Source organism: Amborella trichopoda, chromosome 3 (assembly GCF_054954075.1).
Source record: "Amborella trichopoda isolate Santa Cruz 75 chromosome 3, AtrichopodaSantaCruz75HAP2 v2.0, whole genome shotgun sequence".
Lineage (NCBI taxonomy): Eukaryota > Viridiplantae > Streptophyta > Magnoliopsida > Amborellales > Amborellaceae > Amborella > Amborella trichopoda.
The window spans coordinates 27,506,771-27,530,971 of record NC_142338.1 but is presented as its reverse complement, the minus strand read 5'-3'; the positions used below and the strand labels follow the sequence as shown (position 1 = coordinate 27,530,971).

General features: G+C 40.0%; 1 protein-coding gene across 1 annotated transcript; it reads left to right on the top strand.

The window, feature by feature from the left end:
• The first annotated feature begins 6,660 nt into the window (after nt 1–6,660).
• Nucleotides 6,661–7,716, top strand: LOC110007560 (uncharacterized). The gene has a single exon (XM_020669123.1). The coding sequence runs from the start codon at nt 6,661–6,663 to the stop codon at nt 7,714–7,716; it is 1,056 nt and encodes a 351-aa protein (XP_020524782.1).
• The last annotated feature ends 16,485 nt before the right edge of the window (nt 7,717–24,201 follow it).

Sequence of the window (24,201 nt, the reverse complement as noted above, 5' to 3'; positions counted from 1 at the left end):
CTCCAACCTAGTAATAATGTAGCTGACCCCTTCTATAATCTTGTTGGGATATTTAAGTGTCAAATAGAAACAACTTTGGGTTGAAGTAGTAACCTAGAAAATACATAGATAGAGAAATGACATTTAAATGCACATTGAAAATATATTTTGGAATTAAACATTCTAAGGATATAAATATATATGTACCTGCATAATGAATTGGATGACCCAATTTAGTGTTTCACCTTCTTTTTATGATCTCGACCACTTTACTAGCAAAACTACACTTCTCCCCAATTGTTGATTTGGCCCTCTCGATACCTTCGTAAAGGATGCCCATAGTAGCTTTCTTGTCAACATCCACCATTTTTAACACCATGACCAAAGCGGCAGTGGCCTCTACGACACTAGAACACCAAGACCAGAACCTCTTAGTGACTATTCCCTCCACTTTTACGCCATTTCTAAACTTCGAGAGGTTGCCATTTAACCACTCTTCGTTGGTAAACAACCTCTTTAATGCAGCTTGGGTTTCCCGAATGGAGTCTACAACCAAGTAATCTGTCGCAAAATGGGTTATAGCAGACCTAATTATCCCTTTTTTCTCAGATTGTTCTTTGAACAAATATAAGATTTTAGAGTGGTTATATATAAATCTTGACACAAACCTCATTACCTTTAGAGTCTCATTCACAATTTTGATATTGCTGATCTCCTCTAACATAAGATCGATGTTATGTGCAGCACACAAGGTCCTTACTAGATGCTTCCTCTTATCCATTAACTTACTACTCGTAGAAACACAAGCACCCGCATTTACCATAAAAAACTAGACCACATGTTTATCTCCCACTTCCTCCACTATTTGGTCATACAGTCGTATCAAGAAGTGTGCATCCTTCTTTTTCCCTGAGACATCTTTTCTAGACAAAAGGCAGCACCTTTTGGGGAATAGGCCAAGAAGTTAATATAATCCTTTTTACTAACTTTATTCAACCAGCCATCATTTAGAAGAGTAATGCATATTCTTGGCCAACCCTATTTATATTCTTCAATCCACTTCCTAACTTCCTTCATCTCTTAATTAAAGATCGACCCACTGAGCTCATATGCAATCGGGGGCTTTACCTCAGGCCTGACTCTCTTGATTGCAATGACCATAGGTAAGAAATATGGGTTATTGGTTGCATCAAAGAGGATTCCTTTATCATAGAATCATTTACCAACATATATGTCCAACATGTTCCTTGTACCCTTCACCAAGCCTTTGAGAGAAATGAGTCTATGTGATCATAATCTGCAATACTGGTTCTCTTAGATAAGTCAGGAAAATTTCCTCGACATCTAGTGCCTCTGGATACATATTCCACTAACCCCTCTATACATATTCGAGCTGGGCCCGTCATACATGCTTGAGTTGGGCTTGCCATGCATGCTCAAGCTGAGCCTGCCATGCATGCTCGAGCTGAGCCCACCATTCATGCTTGGGTTGGGCCTACTATGCATGCCCATGTCATAACCACTAGCCATTTCAATCCCCCTTTCCCTCTGGTACGTTTGTGCAAGCTCATTCTTGTGGCCATCTCCAAGTCATGATTATATTGCTCTTCTGGATCCATCCCGCTCGATGGTGTATATAAGCCAGCTATTTCCTCATTCATCCTCTGCTTTGCAACTTTTTTACCCTTGATAGCCTTGAGAATGGCCGCCATTTGTTTACTTACATTGCTAGGGACACTATTGCAAGCAGAAACATCTCCCTTAACCCCTACCAAGTATTGCTTGAACCTAAATACCCCATTACTAGTCACTTTTTTTACAGTAATTACAAATAATTTTATCTTTTTTGTTGGGATCAAGTCTGACCCCATGTTGCCATGCAAGGTCTGCCTTGGAATTTGTCATGGTTCAACTATTTTAAGATGTAAATGGTTAAAAATGAACCTGACAATTCAGCATAAAAACTAATCACCATATGTACTGATAATGTGTAGGGGTAGTTCATGAAGTTATCATTGTTGTTCATGCAAAATACTTCTACTGACAAAAATGTTTTAGTTCTTACTGGCAAAAATAATGGAACATTATAGATAAAAATAGTCTATATCAGCCAAACCTAGAATCAAGAAAAAATAATAATTACAATGCTATAGTATCAATAAAAAAAAAAAATACAACGATATAGTCATTCATAATGCCACCAACTCACCACATATCTTCTTCTTGAAGAAAAAATTAACAAATAAAAGTTTTTATTGCATAATAATTATACATTCATGACTTACTTAATTATGTATCAAACAAAATTGAATTATATATCTAGATCAAGAACATAGATTTTAGTGCATTAATAAAATTGACAATAAATTAAAAAATAAATATGCATACCTAAAATTCGAATTTATTTTATTTATGCAACATTATAGATAAAAATAGTGCGTATCAGCCAAACCTAGAATCAAGAAAAAAAATTATTTACAATGATATAGTCATTCATAATGCCACTACATGTAGACTTGCCACATATCTTCTTTTTTATGATAAAATTAAAAAATACAAGTTTTTATTGCATGATAATTATACTTTCATGACATACTTAATTATGTATCAATCAAACTTGAATTATATATCTACATTGAAGAACAAACATTTTAGTGCATTAATAAAATTGATAATAACATTAAAAAATACATATGCATACCTAAAAATTTGAAGCTAATTTATTTATGCAACATTATAGATAAAAATAGTCTGTATAAGCCAAACCTAGAATCAAAAAAAAAAACATACAGTCATTCATAATGGAACTACATGTACTGTAAGGACCACAAATTTTTCCCCCATCATGCGGCGCTCAAGACGATAGAGGCCGTGGAGGGGCAGCGCCATGTGTCTAGTGGAGGAGGCCCGCACCAGGCGATAAGATTGGACTATCGCTGCGAGTGTAAGGGACTATCGTCGCGAACGTAAGGGACTATCGTCGCGCGCATAAGGGACTTTTGCCGTGCGCGTAATGGACTACCACCGTGCGTGTAAGGGACTATCGCCGCACACATAAAAGACTACCGCCGCGCGGATAAGGGACTATCACCACGCGTGTAAAGGACTATCATCGCGCGTGTAAGGGACTATCGCTGCCCGTGTAAGGGACTATCGCCACGCGTTTAAGGGGCTATGAACACGCGAGAATTGGAGCATCGCCGCTCGAGAATGAAGAATAGGGTTGACACCGTGCATGAAATAGGAAGATGTGACCGCTACCATCGTCGCACTTGTCTGCGTCGTACGTGTCAGTGCCACTCCTGTCAGAACCATACCCATCAGCTACAGTTACCTTCACCTAACCCCTGAGTACTTAAGCTCTCCCCCTCCCTTATTTCCACCTCCTCCCTCATTTTCTCAACTCTCCCAACTCTCACTTTCTCTCTCTAAAGCTCAAGCGTGAGCCCTCTGCTATTGTTGTATCTTTGAAAAGCCTCTGCTTGGGGTTAAGGAAAACCATCAAAAGCCATGACGGAAGGTTAAGGGCACCGTGAGAGGCAATGTCAGTGGGTTTAACTCTTATGCATCCATGATGGGTAGAATGATAGAATGAAGATGCATTGTATGAATGGGTTGATGGAAGATTGAAATTTTAGATTCGTGCTTCTCAATGCCATGATTGATTCAACAATGTAAATGATCGAAATCTCATGAAATAGTTCATTGTGAGACTTGATAACAGGAACAAGGTCCCACGCCGTAAGGGTACCTTGGCCATGAAACATTTAAGTGTTCTTTAAATGAATGTTAACTTGAGAATAAGAATTTCCAATACAGTGACTATTTTTGCATCAAATGTTCAATGACCAAATGGTATACAAATAGGACCAAATCAGTCTCAAATAGAATGTCTACTTCAAGTTTTCTTTTTATGTCATGATAAAATCTCACACATATTGAAAGATATAGCCCAAAATGTAGAGACATGTCACTGCTCACAGTCGTCATAAATTCCAGAAACCGTGACCCTTGTTGGGCCGTGCTTTTGGCCTAGAAAATGATGCCCAAAAACCTTCAAATTTCCACCATTGGGAAGATCTTTGAATGTACTCAAAGTTGCATATTGAACCCATTTTAAAATTCCCCATAGAATGAGAGTTATGCCCCAAAATATGATGATTTGTCATGGTTCACTGTTGCAGAAAGCTTAGCGCCATGTCCGCAACACTGTGTTCGTAGAGTCGTACGTGCAATGCCTTGCGCTTAACAACATGCGTGTAACACTATGCTCGTAATGCCGTGCACAAAGCGTCATGAGCGCAATGCCGTGCACGTAGCGCCGTGCGTGTAGCCCCGTACGAGTAGCGCCGTCTATGTAACGCCGCCTGTGTAAAGTCTTCAGTGTTATCTTTGATAGGTAATAAGCATGAATGTTATGTGAAAATTTTCATGTGATGAATACTAAATGCGACAAGATCATGTAAATGGTGCTATGCGGCTATGCATTATGTGAAAATTGATAAATTTCATGCCTCTGTGATAGCTCCATGACAAATGTTACATGACAAGTGACGTAATGCTAATGTTGATTGTTAAATATAAACGCAATGTGATGGCCCTCATAGAATGGGTGTTTTATGATAAGTGTCATGACATTATGTGACTTTTAGATAGTTTTGAGTAAGACACAAATATTGCATGATGAAATTTGGAATTATCTATCATAAGGCACTGATTTAGTATGAATGAATTAAATGTTTGAGCATGTTATGATGTTGTGATATTGGCCACTACGTAGTGGGACGCTCACCGGTAGTGCGTATTGTTATGAAATTGTGTTGAATGGCCACTACTCATGCGGATATTGGCCACTACATAGTACGACACTCACCAGTAGCGGTTACTGTTATAAATCGCCTGCTATGTGATGGGGCACTTATCAGTAGTAAGGAAAGTGATGTCAGCATATTCCCCAACCTGCATAATGATAGGAACGGTTTAGGTGAGAGGATAGAGGATAGGGGGTTGCACCCTAAATTCATAAAATGAAATGAAATGAGATAAGATATACGATTGATGCCTTGCAAGGTAAGGGTCTATCGAACCCTCAATGCGCACTTGTGACTATGTGCATGTGTTGAGGGTATTACGAAGTGGATTACCCCACTTATCATTACCACCCCCTCCTATGAGATGGTAGAGGTCTTTCTTAAGCAATGGGATTGGCTTAGTCTGATGGATAGGGCCTCTACTGTGGGAGTAAATGGTTTTGGGAGTGAGAGGGTAATGGTTGAATTTTCTGAATAAGGAATGTTTTATAATTGCACTGCTGGAATGTTAATGATTACACTGATTGAATGCTCATGATTGCACTGATTTAATGTTGACTGTCATTTAAATGTAATGTTCATATTCGATGTCTTGACCTGATATTCATACTAAACTATGACTTCATATTGAGGGGTTGAATGGTTATCCCACGTGAATATAATTTCTATAGATGCATAACGCTAGACCTTCTTACTGGGCTTTCGAGCTCATCCCATTATTTTTCTTTCCCCTCCTTGTAGACTGAGAGCAACAGGTCCAGAGTCGGGAGCACGAGTTGCAGTTGGGGAATCAGAGCAGCCACCTCGAGAGGGAGTTAGTGCTTGTACGAGGTCGGGCTCTTAGCCCAATTTGTAATTGTTTTATGTAAACTCTATAATCACGGGCATCGGTGCCTAGAACTTTATTATAGAAATTTTGGAGAGGATTTTAATGTAATATCTTTTTAATTTTTGGGTTTTCCAAGTTTTTAAATTGTTTGTAGTATTTCCATGGTTTGCTCGATTATCGAAATTAAAGGCGCTAAGTCCACTCTGGCATGAGTGACAGACGTTACATTGGGATCACGAACCCGCACTCAATCACTTGTCGCAAAGTAAGGTATGGTGGTTGAGGGCAGGGTCGTGACAGTTATGGTATCAGAGCAGCTATGATAGGATTTTTGGCCAAGGGAGTTAGGAGAGTCCTTAGATTAGCTTTGAGGTAGACTAGTGTCTAGGTGTTCTTGTGACTAGGTTAAAAGATGTTGAGAACTCGTAACCACAATGCGAATTCCAGTAATGAAAATATTGAGGCACTCAACAAGTTCTACAGGACTCTGGGGACTATGACCCAAATGATGAAGGAATCGATGTCAACCCATTTTACCCCTACTCCAGAGCAGAATGACAGTAGCCTCATGGAGAGGTTGAGGAGAATGGCAACCCCAACCTTTTGGGGCAGGGAGGAGTGGAGAAGGCTGATAGGTGGAAGACGTGAATAGAGAAAATTTTAGAGGTGTTACACTGCTCGGATGAGCAAACGGTTAGGCTAGGGGGCTTTATGCTAGAAGGGGAAGAAAAATACTGATGGGACTCGGTGAAGCAGACTTGGAGGGAGGCAGGGATCGAGGTCACCTGAGAGAACTTTTTGGCAGCATTTGACGAGAAGTATTTCCCCGATTTAGTCAAGGAAATGAAAGAAGTAGAATTTATTGAACTCCAGCAAGGGAATATGAATGTCAAACAATACACCGCCCTGTTTGTAGAGCTCTCTAGGTATGCGTCCCACATCATAAATATCGAGAAGTAGAAGGTGGCTAAATTTGAAAGGGGCTTACAACCAAATATCAAAAGTAGAGTGATGTCGGTCAATATAAATTCGCACTCCCCGATGGTAGACCATGCCCTAAAGATTGAGGCAGACTACGAGGATCGCAGGTCAAGGAATGAAGGAAAAATAAAAGTCGTGCAGTCGGGAAGGTTTGGGAAGAAATCCCAACAGTTTACAAGAAGAAACACCAGAGGAAGGCCATACCCACCTAATCTGAGGATCCCAAAGAGTCTCCCAGGCATTATGGACACAGATCAACGCCTGAATTGTACTTATTGTGGGAGAGACAACCACACTACCGCGAAATGTTATCGAAAGAAGAATGTGTGTATGAAATGTGGCAAGCCTGGCCACTGGGTGAGGGATTGCCCAATGATTAAGCCCGAGGATTGCCCGAAGACCCAAGGTCAAGTGTTCGCACTCACCAAACAAGAGGCCAAGGCATTCACCTCGGTAATCAGAGGTACGATCTCAATTTGTGATATTAATGTTAAAGTCTTAATTGACCCTAGATCCTCTCATTCATTTGTCGTACCCCATTTTGTCTGTTACATGAATGTTGCACCTACATGTCTCAATTATACTTTAGTAGTATGCACTCCTGTGGGAGGCTCTATGGAAACTGATATAGTATATAGACGGTGTAAGCTTACAATTGATGGGTGCGACCTACCTATGGATCTAATCCCCCTAGACATTCAAGACTTTGATGTGATTCTAGGCATGGATTGGTTGTTTACACATCATGCCACTGTCAACTACCATGAAAAGTGGGTAACCTTTAAATGTCCCGACCAAGCAGAAATACACTTCAGGGGCATTAGAGGCAAATCCACAATGCTCCTCATCTCTGCCATCTGGGCCTCTCACCTTCTAGCTAATGAGTGTGAAGGGTACCTAGCTTATGTGGTAGAGAATCGGGGTGTCCAGACCCAGTTGGAAGGGATACCAGTAGTAAAGGAATACCGTGAGGTGTTCCCAGAGGAATTGTTGTCCCTACCGCCAGGAAGAGAAATCAAATTTGAGATAAAAGTAGTACCTGGCACTGCTTCCATCTTCAAGGCCTCGTATAGAATGGCTCCAGTAGAATTGAAAGAGCTAAAAGAGCAGTTGTAGGAATTATTGGATAAGGGATTCATTCGACCTAGTGTGTCACCTTGGGGTGCACCGGTTTTGTTTGTGAAGAAGAAGGATGGGTCCTTAAGACTGTGTATTGACTATAGGCAGTTGAACCTAGTGATGGTGAAAAACAAGTACCCTTTGCCTAGAATTGATGACCTATTTGATCAACTCCAAGGGCCCAGATGTTTCCAAAGATCGACCTCCATTCGGGGTATCACCAGCTGCGAATCAAGGAGGGACTCATCCCAAAGACTGCTTTCAGAACTCGATATGGTCATTATGAGTTCTTAGTGATGACGTTCACGTTAACCAATGCCCCCACTGTAATTATGGATTTGATGAATAGGATGTTCAGACCTTTCCTAGACGATTTTGTAGTGGTATTTATTAATTATATTTTGATTCATTCAAAAAACCAAGAACTACATGAGCAGTATTTGAGAAGTGTCTTGCAAACTCTGAAGTCAAAAAGATTGTATGCTAAATTAAGCAAGAGTGAGTTTTGGCTCCCTAGTGTGTCTTTCCTTGGACACACCATTTCCAAAGATGGGATCACGATCGAACCCACCAAGATTGAAGCCATACTTAAGTGGGAGAGACAGATAAATGTGACCAAAATTCGTAGCTTTCTAGGGTTAGCAGGATATTACAGGCGCTTTGTGGAGGGATTCTCAGAGATAACACTCCCCCTTACTTGGCTGACCTAGAAGAATGTGAGTGGTCAAAGGGTTGTGAAGAGAGTTTCCAGGAACTCAAGAGAAGATTAAACCCAATGGAAATGAAGCTTTTATGGTTTCTACCGATGCATCCCATAAAGGGCTTGGGTGCATACTAATACAAAGACATACGGTTATTGTGTATGCCTCCAGGCAGCTAAAGCTGTACGAGCAAAACTATCCGACTCATGACTTGGAGCTCACGATCGTAGTGTTCACATTGAAAATCTGGAGGTACAACCTTTATGGGGCCCAGTTTAAAGTGTTCACAGACCACAAGAGCCTCAAGTACCTATTTTCCCAGAAGGAATTGAACATCAGGCAAAGAAGATGGATAGACTTATTGAATGATTATGACTGTACAATCGAGTACCACCCAGGCAAAACTAATGTAGTAGCAGATGCCTTGAGTCGCAAAAGTTGTGGTCTCAGTGGCACACTTGATGGTCAGGGAGATGACATTACTAGAAGCTGCAGTGGAATGGCACCGAACTCCACCCCTTGATGATGCGACAGGGATGCTTTCGTGTATGAGGATAGAGCCTCAGCTCTTTCAACAGATCCGGGTGGCGCAAAAAGAAGACACTCAACTTATGAAGATCCTTGAAGAAATAAAAATGTGAGGAAGAGAGGATTTCACTATGAGTTGTTAAGGTTTAAGGGCCGAGTATGTGTCCCTAATGTTGAAAGTATAAAAAGGCCTGTTCTGAATGAAGCACGTCACTCCCGCTACACGGTACACCCAGGGAGTACAAAAATGTATCAGGATCTAAAAAAGACCTTCTGGTGGAACAACATGAAGAGAGAGGTAGCACAATTTGTCGCTAAGTGCTTGACGTGTCAGCAAGTGAATGCGGAACATCAGAAACCCACTGCATTGTTGTAGCCCTTGCCCATACCAATACCAGAGTGAAAATGGGAACACATTACGATGGATTTTGTTTCTGGATTGCCAAGGTCAAGTGCAAGGCATGATAGTATTTGGGTAGTTGTGGACAGACTAATTAAAGGTTCTCATTTATTGCCGGTACGCATGACCTATACCCTGGATAAGCTAGCCCATTTATACATTAGAGAAATTGTGATGTTGCATGGAATACCTATCTGCATCGTGTTCGACAGGGACACCAGGTTCACCTTTAGGTCTTGGGAAAGTTTGCAGTCTGCCTTGCGAATCGGGCTTACCTTTAGCACCGCCTTTCACGCCAAACAAATAGGCAATCAGAGAGAACCATTTAGATTTTGGAAGACATGTTAAGGGCGTGTGTCACTGAATTTAAGGGAAACTGGAGAGACCATTTGCCTCTAATAGAATTTTCCTACAACAATAGCTTCCAAGCCAGTATTCAAATGGCACCTTTTGAGGCCCTGTATGGAAGAAAGTTTAGGTCGCCCATCTATTGGGATGAAGTGGGCAAGAGAAAATTATTGGGGCCCAAAATCGTTCAAATGACCTTTAAGAAGATTGCCTTAATTTGAGAGCAGCTCAAGACAACTCAAAGTCAGCAAAAGAGTTACGTCGACAACCGCAGGAGAGACCTTGAGTTTGATGTAGGTGATAGTGTCTTCCTGAATGTATCACCGACGAAAGGCATAATGAGATTTGGCAAAAAGGGAAAATTGAGCCCACGATTCATTGGGCCTTTTTAAATCCTGGAAGGAATTGGGAGTGTGGCATACCGACTTGCCATGCCACCCGATTTGGTCAATGTTCACAATGTCTTCTATGTATCCCTATTAAGGACGTATCAGCCCGACCCATCTCATGTTTTGGAGTACGAACCAATCTCGATCAGGGAAGACTTTACCTATGTTGAGCAACCAATTGGGATAATAGACAGAAGAGTACAGGTTTTATGCAATAAAGAAATCCCCCTAGTCCGGGTATAATGGCAATATCATTCAAGAGAAGAATCAACATGGGAATGGGAGGATGAAATCCGGGAGACGTAACCGCCACCTTTTATATTAATAACGGTTTCATTTTGAGAACAAACTCTTTTTTTAGGGGGGAATGATGCAAGGACCACAAACTTTTCCTCAGTCATGAGGTGCTCACGACGATAGAGGCCGTGGAGGGGCAGCGTTGTGTGTGTAGTAGAGGAGGCACATGCTCGGTGATAAGATTGGACTATTGCCTTGCGCGTAAGGGACAGTCACCATGCACATAAGGGACTATCGCAACGCACGTAAGGGACTATCGTCACGTGTGTAAGGCACTATTGTCCAGCGTGTAAGCGACTATCATCACGTGCATAAGGGACTAACGCCGCTCGCATAAGGGACTATCGCCGCGCTTGTAAAGGGCTATCGTCGCGCCCGAGAAGGCAAAAGAGGGTTGATGCCGCGCATGAAAAACGAAGATGTGACCACTGCTAGCACCGTATATGTCAACGCCGCGCCTATCAGAACCATACCCGTCAGCTACAGTGACCTTCACCTAAACCTAACCCCTAAGTACTTAAGCCCTCCCCCTCCCATCTTGCCGCTGCCTCCCTCATTTTCTCAACTCTTATTTTCTCTCTCTAAAGCTCAAGCGTGAGCCCTCTGCTGCTGCTGTATCTTTGGAAAGCCTTTGCTTGAGGTTAAGGAAAACCATCAAAGTCCATGAGGGAAGGTTAACGGCACCATGAGAGGCAATGTAAGTAGGTTTAACTCTTATGCATCCATGGTGGGTAGGATGATAGAATGAAATTGTATGAATGGGTTGATGGAAGATTGAAATTTTAGATTCATGCTTCCCAATACCATGACAGATTCAACAATATAAATGATCTTGTTATTCACGAAAACTCGTGAAATAGTTCATTGTGAGATTAGTTAACATGAACAAGGTCCCACGCCTCAAGGGTACCTTGGCCATGAAACATTTAAGTGTTCTTTAAAAGCATTTTAACTTGAGAATAATAATTTTCAGGACTGTGACTATTTTTGCATCAAAATGTTCAGTGACCAAATGGCGTCCAAATGGGACTAAATTAGTCTCAAATAGAAGATACATATGTCTACTTTAAGTTTTCTTTTTATGTCATGATAAAATATCGCACATATTGAAAGATATAGCCTAAAATGTAGAGACATGTCACTGCTCACAGTCGCTGTAAATTCCAACAACAGTGACCCTTGTTGGGACGTGCTTTTGCCCTAGCAAACGATGCCCAAAAACCTTCAAATCGCCACCATTGGGAAGATCTTTGAATGCAATCAAAGTTGCATACTCATTTTAAAATTCCCCATTGAGAGTTATGCCCCGAAATATGATGATATGTCATGGTTCACTGTAGCAGAAAGCTTAGCATCGTGTGTGCAATGCCGTGCATGCAACGCCGTGCGTGCAATGCCATGAGTGCAACGTCATGCACGTAGTGTTGTGCGGGCAACACCTTGCGCGTAATGCCAAGCACATAACGCTGTACACGTAGAGCCATGCGCACAACGTCGTCCGCGTAGTGCCGTGAGCGTAACGTAGTGCATGCAACACCGTGCGTGTAGCACCATGCGAGTAGCGCTATCTATGTAACGCCGCCGGTGTTATCTTTGATAGGTAATAAGCATGAATGCTATGTGAAAATTTTCATGTGATGAATACTAAATGTGACAGTATCATGTAAACGGTGTTATGCGGCTATGCGTTATGTGAAAATTGATAAATGTCATGCCTCTGTGATAGCTTCATGACGAATGTTACATGACAAGTGTCGTAATGCTAATGTTGATTGTTAAGGATAACCGCAATGTGATGGCTCTCATAAAATGAGTGTTTTATGATAAGTGTCATGACATTATGTGACTGCTAGATAGTTTTGAGTAAGACACAAACATTGCATGATGAAACTATTATCTATCATAAGGCACTGATTTAGCATGAATGAATTAAATGCTTGAGCATGTTATGATGTTGTGATATTGGCCACCACACAGTGGGACACTCACAGGTAGTGGGTACTGTTATGATATTGTGTTGAATGGCCACTGCTCATGTGGATATTGGCCACTACAAGGTGGGGCACTCATCGGTAGTGGTTACTGTTATGATATTGCCTGCTAAGCAATGGGACACTCATCGGTAGTAAGGAAAGTGATACTGGCATATTCCCTAACCTGCATAATTATAGGAACAGGTTAGGGGAGAGGATAGAGGGTCGCACCCTAAATTCATAAAATGAAATGAAATGAGATGAGATATACAATTGATGGCTTGCAAGATAAGGGTCTATCAAACCCCTAATGCGCATTGGGAACTGTGTGCGTGTGTTGAGGGTATTACGAAGTGGATTACCCCACTTGTCATTACACTCCCTCATATGAGATGGTAGAGGTCTTAAGCAATGGGATTGGCTTAGCCTGATGGATAGGGCCTCTACTACGGGAGTAATGGTTTAGGGAGTGAGTGGGTAATGGTCGAATTTTCTAATAAGGAATGTTTTATGATTGCATTGCTAGAATGTTAATGATTACACTGATTGAATGCTCATGATTGCACTGATTTAATGTTGACTGTCGTTTAAATGTAATGTTCGTATTCACTATCTTGACTTTATATTCATATATGCTAAACTATGACTTCCTATTGAGTGGTTGAACTATTATCCCACATGAATAGAATTGTTATAGATGCATAGCGCTAAACCTACTTACTGGGCTTTCGAGCGCATCTCATTATTTTTCTTTCCCCTTGTTGTAGACTGAGAGCAACAGGTCCAGAGTCGGGAGCACGGGTTGCAGTTGGGGAATCATAGCAGCCACCTCGAGAAGGAGTTAGTGCTTGTACGAGGATGGGCTCTTAGCCATTGTAACTGTTTTCTGTAAACTCTGCAATCACGGGCCTTGGTCCCTAGACCTTTATTGTAGAAATTTTGGAGAGGATTTTAATATAATATATTTTTTATTTTAGGGTTCGCTAAGTTCTTAAGTATTTTATAGTATTTCCATGGTTTGCTCGATTATCGAAACTAAAGGCGTTGAGTCTGCTCCGGCATGAGTGATAGACGTTGCATTGGGATCACGAACCTGCGCTCGATCCCTTGTCGCCATGTAAGGTATGGTCGTCGGGGGCGGGTAGTGACATGTAGACTCGCCACATATCTTCTTTTTGATGATAAAATTAAAAAATAAAAGTTTTTATTGCATGATAAATATACGTTCTTGACATAATTATGTATCAATAAAAATTTAATTATATATCTAGCTTCAAGAACACATATTTTAGTGCATTAATAAAATTGACAATAAAATTGAAAAATACATATGCATACCTAAAAATTCGAAGCTATTTTTTTTATGTAACATTATAAATAAAAATAGTTTGCATCAGCCAAACCTATAATCAGGAAAAAAAAATTTACAATGGTATAGTATCAATAAAAAAAATATTGAAAATGATATAGTCATTCATAATGCCACTACATCTTGACAATAAAATTAAAAAATACAGGTTTTTAATTTGTATCAATCAAAATTTAAAAAATACAAGTTTTTAACTTTCACCACATTCATATATCATTCATAATGCCACTACATCTTTAAAATAAATTAAAAAAATACAAGTTTTTAATTTCGTATCAATCAAAAATTTAAAAAAGACAAGTTTTTAACTTTAACCTCATTCAAAATTCATGATAATTATACATTCATGAATGTAGACACCCCTTTGATCTTCTGGCTAAGGGAGCTCCTAAAAACCTCGATTTTTGTCTTCAATGACCACACAAACCTTAGTAGACCATAGGTAATCCAAACCCTATTTAATTGCTCCAAAACTACTCAAATACTATCTCAACTTGAAGTAGAGCCCGAGGTCTTTCCAACGGTTCAAGAATCGCCTGAATCGGACTTACAGATAAAAATGTATAACAAATGACTATTTAGTCCCTATGAGACCCAAGTGTCCCGTCGTGGGCTGGTTTGTAACGCGGCCTAGTGGGCCCATAAGTCGTTTGATGACACAGTAAATGCATTTTATGATGCAATAAAGGTGTTTTCTTGAATTAGATCAGGTTCAAACTCCAAGATAAATCCAAACAATTCCAAAAAAATTCCAAAAAATCAAGAAAAATCACCTATTGAATCTTATAAATGCCCCCTTTCCCTAACCCAAAAGGAGGATTAAAAAGAGACCCAAAAAAGAAAGAAACTCCTTAGAACTTAGAAAAATTACCCAAAAATACCCAAAATAGGAGAAACCCTTAGAAAATTCCTAAAAAATTTGAAACAAAAATCCCCAAAAATCAGAGAAAATCTCTGAATTCATATTCAACCTCTTGAGATCCCAAAAACTTTAAGAAACTAAGAGAAATTCTTCTCCAATACCAATAAAAGCTCAGGTAGACCATACCTAAATCCCCAGCTTTTTCCCTTGCCTTAGGAACTCTAGGTCAAAGGACCTTAGATCTACCCATTCCAGCAAGCAAAGGTATCAGAAAAAGGAGATGGTGGCGCAAATTGGAAGAGTGGCCGGATCCAAGCCTGAAACTCTAGGTTTCGGGTCGCTAGAGGTAAGTATCATTTTTTTTTGCTTAATTTAGTTTGTTTTTATTTATTTAATTCTTTGTTTTATTTTATTATATTTTTGAAAATTAAATTATTATTAGATTTGATTAAATTTAGAACCTTTTTTAGGTCAAAATATAGATTTCGAGCTGGTGCTGCCAGTGGATTCATAAAAATACTGGATTTGTATAGATTTGAGATTTTTTCTTAGCCCATAATTCAAGAGACCCCACTTTCTCTACTTTTTAAAAAATAACTCAGTTTTTGCTAAGATTTGAGCAGACCTCACTACAGAGATCGGTATAGATCGGAGCGTAAACAGTTTGGCGCCCACCATGGGGTACCTTGAGCTTCAGATCCGCATTTTAAACTTAAGAAAGCTTCTTCTTTTTTTTTCTTTTCATATTTAATTTTCTAGAAAAAATAAAAATCAAAAAGAAGAAAAACGAGGTAGATTTAAAAAAAAAAAAAATTTTATTAGATTATATCTTTTCTTTCTAGATCTTTTTTTTTTTTTCCTCTCTCCATAAAAAATTTAAGATATTTTTCCTCCCAATTTTTAGATCATCTTTATTTTTATTTTTTAGATCATCTTTCTTTTAGATCCTATCTTGATCATCTTTATCTTTAGATCTTCTTTAGATTCATCTTTTAGATTATCTTTATTTTTTTAAATCATCTTTGTTTTAAATCCATCTTGATCATCTTTGTCATTAGATCTTTCGTTTATATTCACCTTTTAGATTATCTTTTTAAATAATCTTTTAGATCATCTTTGTTTTTTATAGAACATCTTTAGATTCATATTGATAACATTTATATCATCTTTACCATATCGTCTTTCATTCATGCTTATTATCTTTATAACATTTTTTATCTTCTTTAGATCATAATTATCTTCTTTAAGTGCATCTTTATCTTTTAAAAATAATCTTTATCTCTTTTCGAAAAAATAATAATAATAATAAAATTTCTCTTTTGATAAAATAAATTTTTTTAAAAAAATATAATAAATGAAAGATATGGGCTTTCTTTGCTTTATCTGTTTAGATTAGAAATAGATCTCATCTTTTTTTATTTTATCTTTTGCTTTTAACCCTTATCTGCATAACTTAAAATTTCTTGACTTTATTTCTTTTTTAGAAGCATCCTTTATTCTCTCTAAAAAATAAAAATTCTTTAAGAAGTATCTTTGTCTTATTTCTTAGATCGAAAAAAAAAAAAAAAGGATAAAATTCATAAAATAAAAGAAGAAAAGATAAGATTTTTGTTGCATAATTTTTTAGTCATGTCTATAGTTCGTGATGACTCAGATATTGAGTCTACTGCGTCATCTAGGTCCCCAAGGATGACTAGACCCATAGGACTTTATGGCTCAGTTCCCTAGACCTACCCTGTCTCAGGTCAATCATGATCAGGCTCTAGTGGGTTTATTGTCCCACACTCAAGGTTAAACATAACTAACACACAATCGAGTTGTGGAGTCCAACAAGTATGTATGGCCCGAGGCACCCTCAATAGTTAAGGTATTCGACCTAGGTCTAAAGAACCAGAGTTGAACCCACCTTCATCTTCTAGGTCTAAGTCTAAGGGAGATGCTACTCAACCAAGGGCACATTTGCCACAAAACTCTAGTTTTAAGGGACATGCCATCAATCAGTAGCTAAAACCCCTATATCTTCCAAATCTAGGGGAGATGCTGCCCAACTAAGGTCACATCGCCCACAAGTGCCTAAGGGAAGTCTCGCTAAATTGGCAGCTCACCCCACATCATCATCGAAGTCTAAGAGTGCTACTGCCCAACTAGGGGCACACCACCCATATCTGTCTAGCTCCAGAGTTGATGCTACCCAACTAGGGGCGCGCCATCCACCTCTACACAAGTCCAAGTCAAAGGTGCTAGGGTGCTAGGCAACACCCCAGCACCCCCTAAGTTGCTTGACTCACAAGGTCAAGTAGACCAGAGTCTACCTCCTCAAGGTAAGAGTTTGGTCAAATCACATCCGGATCCTCAAAAGACCCATTCTAAGGGCTCTAATAATCAGAATCCGAGCCATCATAGTTCATCCACCAAGGGCATGAACCCTGAGATCCATCAATTTGATCAAGAACTCCTCGATTTCTATGACACCTTTGAAAGGCTCAAGAACTTACCCAAGGTCAATGATTTTTTGAAGCATGCTGACCTTGTTGAGCTACATGCCTCACCTAGGGCATCAAGTCATCAGTCGGGTCAGAATCAGAGGATCTCTTTAGCCCATGACCAACAAAGTCATGTGAGTTCCACCTCGTCAGCAAGTCGGCATCGACAGTCTTCTCATCCTCCAACTCCTGTAGATCCAACTCGACCACATGACCATCCATCCCATAGTCAGTCCAGACCTAACCCTCCATAAGTTTTGTATAGTCATCCACCAATGCAGCCTCTTCAGGCCGCCCCAGTTCCATACCATCAGCCACAGACGCCCTATTCAGCTCTTATTCCAACTCAGTATACCTCAAGTCAGCAATATCAGTCGACTTCATACCCTCCGGCTGAAGTCCCAGTCTGTAGTCACCTATACCTAGGTTATCCTGTGCACCAGACCCCGACTGTCCATTTCCAGGCCCTGACACCGGCTTTTCAACCTCTGGCTCCTCCAGTCCAAGTCATTCCTCAGACTTACCCATACCATCCTGCAACCATCTCATAAGCCCCCCATATGTCTAGTCTAGTGCAGCCCATATTAGCAGCATCCCTTGCACCACAAATTATGCCATCAGCTTGGGGCAACCAATTGACTCCTGATTCGATTGATCTTGCTCTGCTAAAAGGTAAATTAGCTACGTTTAAAGAGACCCTGACTAAGATCGGAGTCCAAATATACTCCATCCACAATCTTATGTCAAGGATGTTCTCGGGGATGTCGAACCCCTTCCTCCACGTTTTGTGTTCCTAAAGTTTGAAAACAAGTTCAATGGGAAGCATGACTCTGATAATAACATCACCGCTTACTTGTTGATTGTTTCAACATTAGAAGACAAACCACACCGTCTGAAGGCCATGTTTCAATACACGCTCTCCGGACCACCTCTAACGTGGTTCCAAGAAATAATATGCAAGTACCCTGAGCAGACTGCTAAGGAATTGTTTTGGCGATTCTTTGAACAATATCAAGGGACCAAGCAATAACCAATGACCCTCAGGGAGTTGGTTGCAACCAAATGAAACATTGGCGAGTTGTTCCCTAACTTTGCTCATCAATTCCGAGAAGCTGCATCAAAGGTCATTGATTACGCACTTCCCAAGACCTCTCAGATGAGCATGTGCTTAGAGAATTCTCTATCAGAGTACATGAATTTCTTCAGTCATGGGTCGCAACCTTTCTCATTTCAATAGATGATAGATCAAGTTGCTTTCTATGAAAGGTCAAATGTCACCGCTTCCAATGCAAAGTTTGAGAACTTGACAGTGGATGTACCCTCACAGACTAAAACAAGGGGCAATTATAACAACGATCACAAAAAGAATAATACTACTGCCCAGGTAGGCCAAATTGTCATTGCACTAGTGTCACCCCAAGCTCAAAAGATAAATGATCAGCCCAGGGACACCAGTAGAACCAATCACTTCAAGTTCAGTTATAATGCAAACAATTAATACAGGAGTGCCTTTCTAGAAGTTAACCTTCTACTACTGTAGGAACCTCTCTCCGTGATATTAACTAAGATCTTACAAGCGGGGCTCATTGTTCTTCCAGACCTTGTTCAACCAAAGTATGAGGTTAAAGACAAATCCAGATGGTGTGGATACCATAGAAATCACACCCATAGCACTCAAGACTATTATAACTTAAAGCACATCATCTGGGAGCTCCTAGATAAGGGCGCTATCAACTACACTCCCACCGATGCACCGGTGGAGGCCTCTAATCAGAAGATGGGAATATTTGTCAATCGACTCTCGAATAATGGCAAGAAAGGCGTAAATGAATCCCCAAGGAGGTTAGTTCAGTTGTCATTACAATAATTGAAGATAGGTTACTCAGAGGAGACCTTAAAGTGCAAAACCATAAGGATACCCAAAAAAATCTCCCTGTTTCTCATTGGGATCATTCCATCTTCAAAAGCAAACAAGCCATAGTCAACAAAGATCCACTCATAAACATGATTTCAATTAACCGAGACTACACTCCATCACAAGATGAGAAAGCTAAAAATCAAGGAGAATCTAGACCAGGTGGCATCGTCGTGGCCAATAAAAACCCTCAAGAGGTTGACCACCTCATGAGGAGAGGAAGCCACCTCAATTGATGATCGACACTTTAGAGGAAAGGCTCTGATATCTTCTCAAAGTTGATCAAAATCCCAGCATGCCTAATGAAACAACAAAGGAACAAGAAATGGACACTGCTGAGCCTATCACACAATACAACTTGCCAACTCATCTCAGTAAAATTCCAGCATCCATTTCTGTCATGGATCTACTGAAGAACTTACCCATTCATTAGGTCCAAATTGAGGAAGTACTCGGAAGGACTCATGTCCCTGCCCATACAAGACCTAAAGAGCTAAGCAACATGATCAAGCTTTTAATGGCACCGACCCCCATTACATTACTAATGATGAGATACCTTCGGGGTTTGATTGTTTTCACACCCATCCACTTTATATCACTGCTTTCTTGAGCGGTTATGAAATCAGGAGAGTGATGGTTGATAATGGGGTATCTCTGAACATCTGTCCCTTGAAAAATATTCTATGAGTAGGGTTATCACGTACAAACCTTGAGGTCTCAAACATCTCAATTGCATCCTATGATGGAGCTCAAAGAGAAACCTTAGGGATCATCCCTCTCACGCTTAAGATTTGGTCGGTGGTCCAAATAGTAAGGTTTTATGTCCTTGACATTGAACCTTCCTTTAATCTACTCAATGACAGGTCGTGGCTACATGAAAATCTTGTTGTGCCTCCACTTTGCACCAATGCCTGAAGTTCCCAACTGCTGGAGGAGTGGCTCACGAACGATTAGATGCAGTCAAAGCAGAAAATAAAAACTCTCCAAAAATTTAAAAATCCAAGAGATCTCACTTCTAACATATAAGGAAAATTGCACCGTGATCCATGAAACGCATGAAGTGTCTCAGAAATTGAAAATTTATTGTAGTCATTACGATTTCAGTTCGTGCACAGCATGGAATATGTTATTGGCTCAAGGGTACTGCCCCGGCTCTAGCCTTGAAAAAAATGGGCAAGGTGTTGCTGAGATAATTACTTAGTCCCCTCATGCTAAAGTAGACACTGAAAATCGAAGAGGGTTGGGTTGCACACTTTCTAAGCTTCAATGCAAACTCAAATCTTCTCGGCATCCAGGCTTTATTCTTGGAGGAATTCAAGATCTTGACCACCGAAAAACTGAATCTCTTACAAAATCGAAGATCATAATGAAATTCCTCTAAAAGAAGAGCTGTTAGAATGATAACTTTCTCGGCTTATGCTTGGAGCCCATATTGTGGCTACCACCTCCTCAGCTCCCAAGCAAACTACGACAATTATTGAAAATTGGAGCATTACTCCCCTATCTATTGAATCCATCAAGGGGATACAATGACACTTTCAAGTCCCTGTGCCAAAAAACGGGGTTGGTGCAGGATGCCTAAACAAGCATCCTGTACGAAGCCTCTCTAACATCATTACTTTTCCAATTGTAGAAAATGCAATCAAAACCCTTGACAAACCCAATGAAAACTTAAATGAAGTCAAGGAACAAAATGAAAATGAAACAAATGAAGACTCATCTACCGATGATAATTTCGAGGCAGATGAAGAACCTCCCACTCATGTTCTAAGTTGAGCAGTTTAAGACAAGATTTGATAGTAGTCCTACTGCTATTGTCGAGAAGACCTTAGACATTAATCTAGGAACTGAGAAAGATCTGAAGATCACAAGAATTGAAAGCTCTCTATAACCAAAAGAACAAGGCAAGATACTCTTCCTCTTAAAAGAATACATTGATATATTTGCTTGGTCCTATGAAGATATGCCCAACTTAAATCCCGAATTGGTACGACACATCTTATACTCCATGAAGGGGCAAGGGCCATCAAACATAAACTATGCCGACAAAAGCCTCACTTGGAGCTGAAGATAAAAGAAGAGATTGACAAACTTTTAAATGCAAAGTTCATCTTACTTGTCGACTATCCGAATTGGTTAGACAATATCATAGTAGTACCTAAGAAAGTTGTGAGTATTAGAGTGTGTATTGACTATAGGGACCTAAACAAAGCATGTCCGAAGGATGACTTTCCTCTTCCAAATATAAATGCTCTAGTTGACAACACTAGTGGACACCAGATGCTATCCTTCATGACCAGTTTCTCTGGCTACAATCAAATCCTCATGGCGAAAGAAGACCAAAAAGAGACTTCCTTCATCACGCAATGAGGGACTTACTACTATAGATTCATGCCTTTCAATCTTAAAAATGTTGGGGCAACCTACTAGAGGGTCATGACTGCTATATTTCATGACTTGATGCATGACATTATGGAAGATTATGTGGATGACATCCTCGTCAAATCCAAAACTCGGGATGCCCACCTTCCCAATTTGAAAAGAGTATTTGTCTGACTTCGAGAACACTAATTAAAGCTAAATCCTCAGAAGTGCGCCTTCGGTGTTGAGTTTAGCAAGCTACTTGGCTTCATTGTGAGACAAAGAGGAATAGAAGTGGACCTAATGAAAATTAAGGCTATCTCAGAAATGCCACGTCCAAAGAATATTTGAGAAATTCATGGGTTGCAAGAGAGAATATAGGCTATCTGAAGATTTATATCCCAATTAGCTGAGAAATGTGGTCCATTCAATCGTCTATTAAAGAAAGGACACCCCGTTTATCTGGGATGAGACATGTCAAAAAGCCTTTGACCATATAAGGGAGTACCTTTCTAATCCACCGATCTTGAGTCCACCTAATCCCAATAAACCTCTATTCCTTTACCTTGCTGTGACAGATAAGACAATGGGGGCGATGTTAGGGCAATATAATGACCAAGGAAAAGAGAAGATCATCTACTACATCAGTAAGACAATGATCGACTATGAAATACAATGCTCGGATGTGAAAAAATATTGTCTAACCTTGGCGTGGGCAGCTCAAAAGTTGAGGCATTATGTGCTTTCTCATACCATCAAGCTGATATCCAAGATAGATCCACTCATGTACTTGTTAGAAAGACATGTTCTAAATAGATGGTTAGCCAAATGGAAAAAGCTCCTAAGTGAATTTGACATCGAATATGTTACTCAGAAATCAGTCAAGGGGCAAACAATTGCCGATCACTTAGCGAGCATGCCTTACTTGACTGCGTCCCCATCAAAACGGATCTGAGGACCTCTCTATCATTAAGGATCTCACTTGGGAGTTGTACTTTGACGTGGCTAGGAATGAATACGGCACTGGTGTCGGAGTTATCGTATGCTCTTCAGATAAAATAATGTTTCCAACTGCTGTAAGGCTCAATTTTTTATGCACAAGCAACGTTGCAGAATATGAAGCCTTAATAGCTGGTCTCAAGAATGCCCGTGAACTTCAAATTGAACAATTACGGGTCATGGGAGATTCTAATAAATCAAATTAATGAAGAATGGAAGATTATAGACAAAAAACTCCAGCTCTACCAGGACTCAGTTGTAAAGTTGTCAAAATGCTTCAAAAGAGTAACCTTTCAACATGTGACTCGGGAAAACAACTGGTTCACTTATTCCTTGGCCACTCTCGCATCAATGGTGGACATTCCTCTCCTAATGAGTGTCCAACCATTCTACATTAGACACAAGAGTGATATTTCTCCTCCCAATATGGAGTCGGAAGAGGAAGATCAAGAACCAGAGAGGGAAGAAGAAGTGTTCACCCTCAGGGTCAACCAGATAGTCAAAACTACGCCCTGGTATCATGATGTATCAGTCTTACTCGAAGATGGAATGTAACCCGAATGAGCCTCAAAGAGAGACAAGGATACCTAAAGAAGATTCCCAATCAACTTCTTTATCAAAGATGACATCCTCTACAAGAAGTCATTTGAAGGAATCCTCCTAAGGTGTATTGACTAACCAGAGGTCGACACAGTGCTCAAAACACTACAAAACGAAGGAGGACACGCAGGGGCAGCACTCCTTGCTCAAAAAGTCAGAAGACAAAGATACTACTAGACCACTATGGCCGAAGATTGCTGAAAATATGTCAAGAGATATCCTAAATGTCAAGTTTATGGGGATCTCAGACATGCTCCTTCCATGCTACTCAATTCAACACCTCTACAAGAGTTAAAAGACAAAATCATTTAGAAATTCTAAGGGGACCACTTGGGCCACTTTCACAGGATTTTTTGAATAACTCGCTTATATGGGATGAAGAACTAAACATTAAAGATACAATCATATTATTCCCTAAAGAGAAATTATCCAAAGAAAATGATAGGGGCAGGGGCATGATTCCACTACATGGGGCACCCCACATTCAAGGAAAAAAAGAAGATCCCACAGGGTAAGTCTTATCCATCAGTTTGATAGGGATCACCCCATCTAATGAACATACTATAGAGGCGGTCTCATCCAAAAAACTGATTGTCTCAGCAAATGGAGATGACCACACAGGGGCAGCCCTGCCAAACCACTTGATAAGGGCACTTTCACTTGATGTTGAAAATAAAGCAAGGCCAACCAGTGAGGCCCACGCCTTATCTAACGACTCCCAACATGCCTTGAGGCGAAATACTCCTCAAGAGAAACTTGAAGTTGCAACTGAAAAATATTACTGAAAAGGCGTGGGGTGATCACTTACTCCTCCCTTTTAAATAAGCCAAGTGGGGCATCCATACTTTGCTTCGGCATTCTACTCCATGGTATTGACAACATAAGAAGTTAAAAATAAAAGGAAAAAAAAGAGAGGAAGAAAATGACCTTAGTCAACCCAATAAGAGATTGAAGGATTAGGAAATTCAGAGTAACTCTGAGTTTGAAAATCAAGCTCGAATGAAGCAGTCCAAGGAAGAAATATTCTATAAAGATTCCACAACATTTGTCAAGGAAGTCTCAAATACAAACAAGGGACAAGGAAAGTCTAAGGATAACCAAGACTAGGACCTCCCTGCCACTTGGAAGAAGGAAGGATGATTGAGTTCTTATCTATTTTTTATAAGACGAAGTACTAAAAGAAGGAAAAAAAATGCCACCAATTCTTCTCCTTCTCCTCCTTTATTTCCATCTTCAAGAGAGAAGAAAAAAAAAATA

Excerpts from the sequence above, each read along its gene's own strand:
- LOC110007560 (XM_020669123.1), top strand. The coding sequence starts at position 6,661 with ATGGTAGACCATGCCCTAAAGATTGAGGCAGACTACGAGGATCGCAGG.